Source organism: Nuphar pumila, chromosome 2, assembly GCF_984573655.1.
Source record: "Nuphar pumila chromosome 2, dmNupPumi1.hap1.1, whole genome shotgun sequence".
NCBI lineage: Eukaryota > Viridiplantae > Streptophyta > Magnoliopsida > Nymphaeales > Nymphaeaceae > Nuphar > Nuphar pumila.
The window spans coordinates 15,416,226-15,429,246 of NC_143250.1; the positions used below are offsets into that span (position 1 = coordinate 15,416,226).

A 13,021-nucleotide genomic window follows, 5' to 3' on the forward strand; every position below is an offset into this window, starting at 1 on the left:
GAAAATAAGATGCGAGAGAATCGTTTACGGTGGTTTGGACATATTCGGCGAAGGCCTAATGATGCTCCAGTTAGAAGGTTGGAGAAATGGGAAAATATATTAGTTAAAAGAGGTCGGGGTAGGCCTAGGAAGACTTGGATGGAGATGATAGGAAAGGATATGAATGCTTTGAACCTCACCGAGGACATGGCGTTGGATAGAAATGATTGGAGGAAAAGGATTCATGTGGAAGACCCAAAATGAATTTCTTTTTTGGTTCATATCGCTGACCCCAATTGTTTTGGGATGAAGGCGTTGTTGTTGTTGTTGTTGTATCAAATGGATGTAAAAATAACTTTCCTAAATAGTGAACTTGATGAAGAAGTTTATATGGATCAACCTCAAGGTTTCTCTAAAGATGAGTCTGAACGTTTGTTTTGCAAGTTAAATAAGTCATTATATGGACTTAAACATGCCTCCCGCCAATGGTACATTAAATTTACTAAAGTCATTCTGGCTTTTAGATTTACAGAAAACATCATTGACCGATGTGTGTTTCTCAAGATAAGTGGGGGTAAGTTCATAATCATGGTATTATATGTAGATGACATATTACTTGCAACAAACGATAAGGTCATGCTCAGAGAAATCAAAGATTTTCTTTTCTTTCATTTTGAGATGAAGGACATGGGAGAGGTTGCTTTTGTTCTCGACATAGAGATCCGTCGAGATAGAGCAAAAGGTGTTTTAAGCCTCTCTCAAAGAACCTATATAAATAAAAATTTAAAAAAGTATGGGATGGAGAATTGTTCTCCTACTACGGCACCCATACTTAAAGGGGATAAAATGAGCCTCAAGGATTGCCCTCAAACTGAAGATGACAAGGCACTCATGAACCAAATACCATATGCTTCAGTTTTTGGTAGTTTGCAATATGCGCAGACCTGCATCCGACCTGACATATCCTATGCAGTTGGGGTTCTTGACAAATTTCAGTTGAATCCAGAACATGCCCAATGGACAACTGCAAAGAAGGTCATGCAGTATTTGCAAGGGACAAAAGATTATATGTTAACCTACATGAGATCGGAACACCTTGAAGTGATTAGCTATTTAGATGTTGATCTAGGAGGATGTCTTGATAGTAGAAAGTCTACAACAGGATATATCTTCCTTCTTGCTGGTGGTGTCATTTCTTGGAGGAGTGGGAAGTAGTCCACTACTGCTGCACACACTATGGAGTCTGAATTCATTGCACTATTTGAGACGACGTCACAGGCTATCTGGTTGCAGAACTTCATATCTGGACTCGAAGTGGTTGAATCCATTGAGAGACCACTTAGAGTATATTGTGACAATGAAGTTGTTGTGTCCTTTTCTAACAATAACAGAAGTACTACTTAATGCAAGCATATGGAATTAAAGTACTTTGTTGTCAAGGAAATGACTGAGATTCAACATGTGTATATTAACAACATTGGTACCAAAGAAATGGTTGTAGATCCTCTTACTAAGGGTTTGGCCCCGGGATTATATGTTAAACATATAAAGAGGATGGGTCTCTCCATTTTGTTATAGTCAGATACACAATTTTGTACATGTGATCACATGCTGTAATAAAGGTTTATTCTTTTACTTATATTGCATAAAGTTATCTATGTGAATAGAATTTTGTTGAAGCAAAATAAATTAGACCCGAATAGAATTGAGGCAATCTATTCAAATTTGTTATTTCAAATCATTCGGGAATAACACATTTTTGTCCAAGTGGGAGATTGTTAGTTATCTGGATTCAGATTGGATTCATCCGGATTTAGTTTGGATCCAAATCCATTTTCCATAACTAACCGTTATGGAAGTCAAATGTGCGTTGATTTGAAGTGGAGATAAGTCCCACTTAGTCGTGGGCTTATTTGTAACTGTTAGTCAGTTACAGAAGAGAATACTAGTATCCCTGCGTGGTTGAGGGCAGGGGTGTGTGATATGCATCTTCCTAAAGGTTTTAACCTACACGGTTGGGTCCCTACTCTAATTTTTTCATTAAGTGTTGTGACTCACATAAGGCAGAGAAAAGCTGGAGGAGAAGGCTCTTCTGCTCTACTCCAGACACCCGAGCTCTATCATCAATCAATGGTAGGGACACAAGGTACATGTTTCTATTTCTCTGTATTTCTAGTTTTTCTACAGAATGCATGTATCCTTGTTTTAGTTAGCCAGGGTTTATTTTTTCACATGTGATGGATTATCCAAGATATTGCTTTTATCAGAACTCCTAATGTCCAACAATAATTGCACCTGACGACTCTTCCTCCTCCTTCTAATCACCATAGGTTGAGATGGTGGGAGGCTAAACACGAAAGTGATGAGTATAGTCAGTCATCTCTTAGACGAGCCTTGGATTCTTTAGATCATTCCTAGGTATGGAATTTTTCTTTCTTTCTTTATCTGCTTCTGATATCTCATCATTCTTTTCTATCATTTTGACTTATCTTTTCCGCTTTTAGGTGGTTTGGAGGCCCTACACTCTAGACGAGGAGTAGTTCTTGGGCGATGTTGCTTTGTTAGACCGTGCCCCTTGTGTGCTCTTGTTTGACAGGATCATAGAGCCTTATTATCCTGATTGGGTGATGAGATAGTTTGGCCTTCGACAAGGCATTCCTATTGTACCAGGGTTGTAGAGGTTGTTCACTTCTCCTTGGTTCAAGTCAAGAGCTGAGAAGATGTGGATGACATGGAATATTTGGATGGCTCTGGACAGTCTAGTACTTTAGGTCACACTATGGAAATGGATTAAGAATGATGCAAATTCTTGAAGTGGTACCCAACCGTACAACTAGGCCCTCTCTACAATAGGTTGGTCCCAGATAGAGCACATGTGAGACTAGGAGTTGTGGTTCTAGCGTAGAATGATGCAACTTCTGGCAATCTCCTCCTATAGGAGGATTAGGGAGTAGAGGGAGATATTGAACTCTTTTCTTACGCGGAGTTGGTGGGCGAGTCTATTCCAAACTCATGGCCTTCTCAAGAGTTTGAGGTACTATTTCAGTTTCTGCTTTTTGTGTTGTTTATGCTCTTTTGCAACTTGACCTTAATCTTTCTAGCAGAAAGAGAGAGAGGTGTATAAGGTGCAGATCTAGAGCCTGGAGGATGCCTTGTCTAAGAGGACCACTTCCTTGAAAAGGGTCCAATATGCACTAGAGGAGACCTAGTGTATTGTGGCCAAGTTGAGGTTGATTGTGACAGAGTTGAGGCTTGCTCTATAGGAGGCTTAGAGAGCATGAGACATAGCCTTTGACGAGGGTCATTTGACTGCCTAGGTGGACTTGATATGACTTTAAGCTGACTTGACTTTTGAGGTACCTTTTTGTCCTTTTTAGCTTTTTTTTATTTTTCTATTAGGAATGTAGGTCTTTAGCATTTATGATAGTGATATTGGAAATCATACCTTATTTATACTCATAGACCCCTTTTATTTATTTATAATTTTTTTTGACAAAAAATCAATTTTTTTGACAAAAAATCAATATTTTTGACAAAAAATCAATATTTTTGACAAAAATTCAATATTTTTGACAAAAATTCAATATTTTTGACAAAAATTCAATATTTTTGACAAAAATTTAATATTTTTAAAGATATTGACATTGCTTTTAAAAATCATTTTGTAGAAGGGGAAGCATAAGGAGTATCATGAGAAGTCATGGATTCTCTTGAAAGAGCTAACACTAATCGAGGAGTTACATGCCTAGACAAAGGTTTCAATAGCATTCTACCAGGAGAAGCTAGAGACTCATGAGATCCAAATCCCCATAATTGGAGCTAGCTCTTCTCGTGAGAGACCACCATTACCTGCATGGAGCAGAGCAGAGTGGTTAGATATATCATCTTCGACCTGAGACACTAGTAAATGGATCCACCTAGAGAGCACCGAGTAGGGATCCTTGTGCTATCAGCGAGTTAGAGGGAGCTGAAAATAGCCATGCCCCCAGGTTGATTCTCTCTGAGCACACTGCTACTTCTCACGGCCTGACTCTGCTCTTGGGGGAGATGACTCAGTCAGCTACTTGAGAAATTAAAATACATAGCATAATAAACACGTGAGTAGTCTAGTTTGTTTCGTAGTTAGTCTTACGCATACCCGATAGACATTTGGTAATCAAGTGGAACATAAAATATTTTCACACTTTACTTTTCTACACTTTTATTATGTTCATGTGATTAGATGAATTCATGCTTACTATTGTATGTCTTAATTTCATTTGGACTATAGTTATAAATGCTTGAAATTGTTATATCATACATGTTTATATTTAGAATCATGAATGCATAAATTTTTTATAAAATCATTTATTTGCTTATTAGATGTTAAATGCAGTTCTTTGGTAATTGATGCTTTTTATGCAAGCTTTAAAATGTAATGTGTCCAGGAGGTTTAACAAAAAATTCAGCTTATTAAATTGATTTCAAAATCAATAATTTTCACTTTGTTTACTCACATAAATAATAACTTACGGATTTTATCATTTAGATGATTTATTCTCGAATTTTGTTTTAGGGAGCTATTAAAAGTTGGTGTATGTGCAGACTGACTCTTTAGAGCTTATTTCGATTAAGGCAATGCCAATGATGAAAGACTTAAACCATATAGTTTCTTTTATGTAATGGTTCAATCGGATTTGTTAACGGTCATTCCGTACTAGATCTGATACTAGGAGGCTAAGACACGTTTGTGCTTATGCTTAGGCAGGTTGTCTAGTACTTAGTAGAGTTGGAACATGTCCGTTGGTGAGTTCGTTGAATCATTACATATTGGAAAAGAAAAAGTAAATCAATAACATGTTAACTTTGAAAAAAAAAGATTTCTTGATATTTTTTGTTTGAAATATGTCGGGCCTTTACAGTTGGTATTAGAGCTAGAGTTTACACTTAGTATCAGAGCCTTGGATCGGAAGTCATTGATTCATAGTCGTCCAATAATTCGGCATCTCGTTATAAGTATGTTTCATTAAAAAATTGTGATTGTATGAAGAAATATTTAAATTAGTGGATATTATGAGATTAATAATAAGATGAACAATGTTTAAATTTAATGGTTCACACTATAGCTAAGATGTGATTAAATTATTATAGATAGTTTGTCATGGGAATACTTTTAGTGAAAATGTTTCCAATGAGACCAACTTCAGTGATGAGTGGCAGACACAAAAGGGTTTTGTTATAGACACCCTTCAGAACATTGGTTAGGTCATTCAAACACATGCAAAATTATTTAAATATAAATTCATCATAACTAATACGTGTCAAAAGAACATAATTTTAATATTAAAAATTTACGAGCAATGTATCACGGCATGGCGAAGACATATTCTAGTGGAGACAACGGTTAGGTTGTTTCTACCACAGTTGGAAAGTAGAAAAGAGTGAGAGGTTCAGGGCGATCAAAAATCGATATGGGAGGCCACTTCGAGTAGTTGGCGAACATTGAAAGGGAAGGGCAATTCGGGTGACTGGGAGGGAGTTGCAGGTGGGTTGCAACAACTCGAGCAAGGCAAGGTGGTTGGGGGCTATGCAAAGGTGGTTGAGGTAGTAGAAGGATGTAGAGGTGGAAGGGAGCAGGTGGCTTGGATAGTGGGTGTAGCCAAAATTGAATCAGTCGAGCTCGGTGGGCTGAGGTGGTGGCAGATGCAATGAGGTGAAAAGAAGGTGGTTTAGTAGGGAAGTAGTGGCCCGAGAGGGGTGGTGGTGCGATGGAGGAGGAGCGGCCTGGTGGAGGTCCAACCAAGATCGAGCCGGGCTGAGCTCGATTAGTGGTGAGTGATGGCTCAGGTGAAGGTTCAGTCGACTAAACTGAGCTAGGCTCGATGGTGGTGGGCTGATGGTGCAGCCCACTAACAAAGGAGGGAGAGAGAAGGTTAAGAGGGGGCAAGAGAAGAGAGTTGAGAGAGAGAGAGTGAGAGATATGAGAGACGACCTGCGAGAAACTAAGGGCAGGGTCCCTTTATATAGAGGGATATTGGCATAACTCAAGTGTCATGTGTCCCTCACAATGACCAATCTACCCCTACAAAAAATTTTATTTTTCATTTGCTCATTTTATTTCCAAAATACCCAAAATCTCATCCCAATTTACCTCCATGTGATTTATACAAAAATCATGGTCTTTTCATAAAATTCCACCCATATCTCTTGACCAAAAATGCCCCTTGAATATTTTAAAGAATTTGTGTACGCCCTTAGGTCATAAATTATGATTTTGCCCTTAGAATTTGTTGGGTGCCTTTTGAGCTTGTTTTAACTTTATTTTTGCCCAATTAACCACCATTTTCTTTAAAATTTTGATGCAAAAGCAATCACATACTCAAATGTTATAAAATAGGTTTTCAAAAATATTCATTATATTGATATTATAAAAATAAAAAATGTCAGATGTTACGCTTTAGGCTTGTGTCCTATCCAATTTTATATGGATGATAGTATCATGATCCATATTCATAAAAACTAGATAAGGAATTGTGTTGGGTAATTGGCCCATATCCTACCCATTGTCGGCCATAAACTTGGAACCAATGAATGGCAAAATTAATGCAAGTGAGAAACTGAGCAAGGGCTTGTTTGACTCGTACTGAGCTCTTTTTAAGTCATTTTCTACCAAATGGCTTAAGAAACTCGATCTAGTCAACCTAAGGGCCTCATGGTTGCGACATTATAAACTTGTCACATGGCCAAGCTCAGTTGCATCACAAGTGGATCTTGTCGCCGAGCACTGCAGATAAATTTGCATGTGAAGATTTCATCAACAAGCGGAGAAGACTCAGCCAAGTTGGTCCATTTATCAAAAGTCAACCTAAGGGCCTTATGGTTGTTACATTATGACTTCAAATGGCCAAGCTCAGATGAACCCACACCAAAAGTGGGTCTAGTTGAACACTGCACATATATTTGCAGACAAATATTTGGTCAACGGCTGGAGAAGACTCAGCCAAGTTGGTCCAGCGGTCAAAAGCTACCAGACTCGCCTGGAGCATGAGTTGGTCTGCTGGTCAAACAGTAGCACACAGGACCGATCGTGCAAGTAAAGAATGGTCGATAAGCCAAGAAAGACTCGGCCAAGTCTTTTAGTAAAAAGGATAATGGCATTTTTGTAACTTAAAAAGAAAGTTTCCACTTGAGTAACGGTCTGAAGCGTTAGAAAGAGCAATTTCGTAATTTAGTGAAAAAGACATTTTAGATTGCTCGTTATAAGTGATTTTTTTTATTATTTAAAAATAAAAAGACGACCGTGATGGGACTCGAACCCACAATCTCCCGCTCCGGAGGCGAGCGCCTTATCCATTAGGCCACACGGTCATGAATGAACAATGGAAACTCTAGTTTAGTTATTGTACTGTGTTTTTCAATCCGTACGGACGGCCTCCATAACTGACCTAATCTAACTCTCTTTACCTTGTCCAAATGATAACGGATAAGATTTGACCCATTTTGAAGGGATCCAGTACTACAAGGACTCGTAACATAACGGGTCCTGGATTGACTACTGGAGATTCCGAAATGATGATTCGGAACGGAACACACTCTTCAAAAATTTGAATTCGACATCGGTTCAAGCATGACAAGACGGTGCAGACCCATACCTGACCATTTCCATTCCTCGGTCCGTAACGGCGTAACCGGTCGGGTGAAGTTCAATCGATTACCCGATCCATTTACAGGATTCTCCCCTCCCATGGAACAAAACGGAGGAAGCCACCAGAGGGCGTCATTTCTCCGGCGGGCTGCGGCTGTGTCCGAGCGATCGATGGACGTCGGCGGGTCGGATTCCGACGGCCGGGAGTTCAGGAGCGCGAGTGAGATGTGGAGCGAGGAGATCGGAGAGAACAACCCCGCCAGGAAGAGGGATTGGTACAGCAAGGGCGTCTCTTACTGGGAGGTGAGATCTCCGGCGGTTCCTCGTCGAGAGAATGGGTTTCTAGTTTTTTTTTTTACTTCTAATCCGAACTGGGGAACATGAAAAATCTTGTTTGGTTCTTTTCATGTTGCGGACTTTTTGAAATTTGTTAGGGTTTAGGGGGTTTTTTCGGGGTCGAGAGATGGTCCTTTGTTTAGGGTTTGTGCTCGTGGAGCTTCGGAATGTTTGGGAGTTACCTTGATTTATTTCGCTTTTGATTGCCTCGAACTTCTTTTTCTTTATGTTTCTTTTCTTTTTCCCCGGGAAGTTGAATTCATTCCCTCCATTTCTGGATTCAAGTATTTCGAGATTTTCTCTTTTGGCGTTTGGATGCAACCACTTATCCAGAAAAAAGCGGGGTTTTTGAGTAGATTGCTGCTTACCTTAGCTCACGTCAGAGAGTAGATCTCTCTGCTTGGGAGCTGGTAGGCTTCAACTTTTCCGAACGGTTAAATTTCCCTCCGATTCCCAGCTCCCAAACAGAGCGTTTAGTGTCTCCAGGCCATCTGGCTGAAAAAAACAAAAGAAAAGGGAAAAAGAAGCGCACCACCCATGTGTTTGGTAGAAATAGTCACCAGTCTGGAACTTTCGGTAGGAAAGGAAATGTGATTGTGTTACATTTTTGGAAGGAGGTATTGGTTATCTGTTTGGGACTTCTTTTTCCCTTTTGGCGAGATTTTAAGGGTTGCTACTACGATCTCGGTGGAGTTCCAAATAAATTCCAACATGTGAAATTAAGAGTGTGTTTTGTAATGAGGTAGCTGAGTCTTGTCGACCTGAATTCCAGCCAGGTGAATGCTTCATTTTTATGTAATTATTTCGATGGTCATCTTTCCAAATAGGTTCCTGTTAGTTGAATTAAATGAATGAGCAATGGGGAGTTATGATGGTGGTGAGGAACATCTGAACTGTTCAAAGTCTATAGAGTGGGATAAAATTATACGAAATTGCAAACTTAATAGGTATGAGAGTTGGGGTTGGATATTCTGGGCCTGACAGGCCGCACAACAGAGATCCAGGCCCGCTGAAACCCTGATCTGATTCTTATCGGATTCAGGCTGGGCCTGGGTCTCATCAGACTGGATTCCAAGTGGGGTCGGCCGTTGTGTTGATTCTTCCCCCAACTAACGAAGAGATCTCGGTAGAATTGCCACAGATAAAATTGAGAACAATTTTGCCCTTTAAACCCGACTGGCAAATGGATGGTTCGAGTTGGCATTTCACCCCTACCAGGAAGCCAACCTGTTTGCTAGTCAGGCTGTGCTGGATGCCTGGACCCCACTCTTATTGGGCTTGGGCTAGGCAGCCCAAACCCATGCCATCTTGAGTCATCTAATATCAAGAGTCCTGCTTATGGCTGAACTAGAAAGCTTTATCATACCATATTATGGTCTTATTCTGGTAGTGGGATCTACCATTGGAATAATGTGATGAGTTTAAGGAGGATACTCTTAATAGAACTTATATGTAGAAAATTTGAAGCTGGTGGTTTCTTATGTGATAAACCAGCGTTCCTTGGTCTAGAGGGTGTTTAATTAGACAACATAATATATGTAAACTTGAAATATATATACTACAAGGGTGCCCTGACACGGGCTAGAGAAATAGAAGGAAATAGCTTATGAAGTCCATCAAGGAGTTAATGAGGGGTGATATAACTTATAAAGTCCATCAAGGAGACAGTGACTGGTGATGTAAAGGCATATGGGAACATCATTACCGGGCCAAGTCCATCTGTAGGCTAACAAGACTTCATGATGATGGTAAATCATTACTAGGCAACAGTAGGGAGAAATTGTCATAATCTAGAAGCAGAGACAATAAGTACTTTGTGCATGCATATGATTATAAGAATTTAAGAACTTCTTATCTGATGGATCTTCTACATTTGCCAATATCTTAATGTCTTTTCTCATCCTTTTGTAGATAGCTAAGTTGCTGAAAATATTTCACCTTTTCTTTCTTTACTCACTGACTTGTTACCTTTATAAAATGATAATTAATTTCATTTTACAGGGTGTAGAGGCTTCTGTGGATGGTGTTTTGGGTGGGTATGGTCATGTTAGCCAGTGTGATGTGAAAGGTAGTGAAGATTTCCTTGGTGAACTTTTGGTCAATTGGCTTCCTGGAAAACGCCATCTAGTTGCTCTTGGTGAATTCATCAAACTCTAATCTTTCATGCTTTTTTCATCTCTCTATGTTTAATTTTCAAGAGGAACTTATTTTGTTCACTTAGAAACCTCTTTAGTTGTTTCCTAGAACTTATAGTGTAGCATGATTCCCTTTTGCAGTTCTTTGAATGAATTGGTTGAAAAACTGGATATCTGAGTGACAATTACTTGCCTGCTGGAATAATCTTTCCTCTTTCTATGTTTGATGCAAGAAATTTGTAAGGAGTTTGAAGGTCCAGTTAGAGAGGAAATTGCATTGCTTAGTTTTCCTTCTTCTTTGTGCATGAGTGTTTGGAGAATCCCATAAGATGATGATACCGAAAATCATATTGGTGATTGATTTCATCAGGTGAGTTTGATTTTGGCTTCTTTCTTGCATCTTCCAGATTTGCTTCTCTTTGTCATCTTCTCATCTTTCTTTCTTATTCTATCTTCAGTATTGTGTTCTCAATCTGTGTCATCGCTTCCTTCTTGTTCTTTATATATATATATATATTGACTGCATATTACAGTCTTGAATATATTTCTCTAAGGATGTCTGATTCAGTTTTGATATTTTTTCTCACTCATGCCTCTTTATAAAAAAGGGGAGGGTGTGATTGTATGGTCATTTGGTACATCATCAACTTCTTTATCTTTTTCTTGGGCATCAAGCTAATACCCAAAGTACCTCTGAATCATTGATTTGAAGAAGGCATTTGGTCTGATATTTTTCTTGCTGCTTTCGTCTGATCTGCAACAAAAAAAAACATGGATCTGTCCTTTCCGTTACCTGGTTCATTTAATGCTTTGTTATATTCTCTTATCATTGGCCTAGCATTACTAATATTTGATTCAGAGTGTCGTTTCATATTCCTTTTCATTTCCCACATCCTTTGTTTCTTGTTGTTTCATATTCTTTTATTTCTGTGGTTTTAATTTTTTCTCTTAATTTTTGTTATCTTTGCTTTCATTTCTTCTTAATGGATCCAAATCAACACTCGTCTCTATCTTCTACCTTCCTTCCTTAGTTGGTATCTGAGAAACTTAACAATTCCAATTTTGTTACGTGGAAGCGGCAAAATACTTAATTTATCAGAAGCCATTCACATTACCTGGAAGAGGCAAACTTAATCTATCTTCACTTTATTTACATTAGCATCTAAAATCTTTTCTCTCAAAGCATGATACGAAGGCATCTTGCATCCAAGCCTAATACTGGTTATGAATCTCTCATGGCCTGAAAATGAAATGAATTTGCCGCATTGAAAGGAATGCAAATATAATAAAACCATCTTCCAACTGCGACATTCGCTTGCTCGACTAAATGCTGAGGAGTCATAGCAATACGATTGTCGGGTTGCGCCACAAGTGTAGTCCTAGGAAGAAAAAAACTCCTAATAGAGCCTCTAGCTCTACTTCCTTTTGAAGAACTCTCTGTTAAAATGTATCATTCAACCTTTGTAATATTATATATTATATATATATATAAAGGATAATACATATTCATATATGGTATATATGCATATGTATTATCCTAATTATATATATAAAATATATATTTCTCTATTTATAGGCATAGGGGTAGTTTAGACATTTCACAATTTTACGCATATTCCATTTGGAATATGTTTTGTAATTTTACCTTTTATTTTTCTTTTTATTTTTTTCTTTTTTGTGGTTTGCGCCACCTAGGGAGGCTCCCCAAAGAGTCGTTGGGGAGCCCCCAACGGTCACAAATGTGACCGTTGGGGGCTCCCAACGACTCCTTTGGGAGCCCCCTATGTGGCTCCTCTCTTGTGTTATAAATAGGGGTCTCCCTCTTTGTAATTCCTTCACTCCCTGGAGGAGCTTATGCTCCATTGTATAGGGTTTTTACCCTCTTCTTCCTATTTCTTCAATAATATTCAACTTATGACTTTAAGTCATATTTATCCCTTTTATGGGTTTATGTATTAGCACTTGATGTGCTTGTGTTGTTCCCTTAAGTGGGTATATTTGCACTTAATGTGCATGTGTATGGGTTCATTATCGAACCTAAAATATTCAAAGTCACTTTCTAACATGGTATCAGAGCCCAGTTACGATGGGGTTGTCTCTTGGCGCAACGGAAAGCGTGGTGCTCAAGAAATGGTGAAGTATTCATTGTTCCTTCTTTTTTTTTAAGTTTTCGGTATGTATCTCTTTTCTTAACATATTATGCATTATGAAACTATTTTTCTTGCACATTTAGTGTTTTTTGATAGTTGAATCATTTCCTTTCACATTTCGTGTGTTCGTATATTTTAAAATATCTATTTTTAAATTTGGTGAACTTGTTTATTGTTCAAATATATAATTCTTGGCTATCGATTCCTCATCACATATAATAGTAATTTATGTTGTTAAAATTGTCTTCAATTATGTGGGATTTATGATGTTTACATAAGTATTTCATGATTGACCTATAAATTACCTTTTAAAAATTATATATGATGTCTTGATTAATGATCGTTGTTTAAAACTCTTTTCTCTCATATAAAGTCTAATTTGTTTTGAGTTCCTCTCTTGTTTATGGATTTTAGTACATGTTTTTTTGAAAAATATTGATATAATTCTTATATAAGAATCTCTCACATCTTTATCTTTGTTATGAATCATAAGTAGTTCTTGTTAATGATAACCATTTATGAGAACTCCTAAAGATGTTTCAATGTTTTTGGTTTATTTAAAGGATTTTTGAAAAATTGTTTGTGATAAATAGGTTGTTCGAACCATTGTAAAAGATCTTTTAAAAGAATTTCCCACACTATATAGAATGCATAGTGTATCTATTGCATCCTTTGGTATAAAAGATTTCATTTATTTTTGATTTTCTTCTAATGATGCAAACGTATTTGTTTGTATTTTTCACATAAGGTTTCAAAAACCTCTTGATTGTATCTCTAAGGATGCCTACATTGGCCAT

General features: G+C 37.9%; 1 protein-coding gene, 1 non-coding gene and 1 pseudogene across 2 annotated transcripts in view; 2 read left to right on the top strand and 1 right to left on the bottom strand.

Annotated features, from left to right (window-relative positions):
• Positions 1-777: 777 nt before the first annotated feature.
• LOC149844855 (secreted RxLR effector protein 161 pseudogene) lies at positions 778-1,194 on the top strand (annotated as a pseudogene).
• A 6,059-nt stretch (positions 1,195-7,253) lies between these two features.
• Positions 7,254-7,326, bottom strand: TRNAR-CCG (transfer RNA arginine (anticodon CCG)). The gene has a single exon. It is a non-coding gene; the product is annotated as a tRNA-Arg (tRNA).
• Positions 7,327-7,593: 267 nt separating this feature from the next.
• The window catches only part of LOC149844857 (alpha amino-terminal protein methyltransferase), a 46,169-nt gene continuing 40,741 nt past the window's right edge, over positions 7,594-13,021 (top strand). Inside the window, exons 1-2 of the mRNA XM_089995329.1 lie at positions 7,594-7,906; positions 9,941-10,076. Of these exons, the coding sequence (XP_089851455.1) occupies positions 7,703-7,906; positions 9,941-10,076 (340 nt within the window). The 5' untranslated portion in view covers positions 7,594-7,702. The remainder of the gene's footprint in view (positions 7,907-9,940; positions 10,077-13,021) is intronic.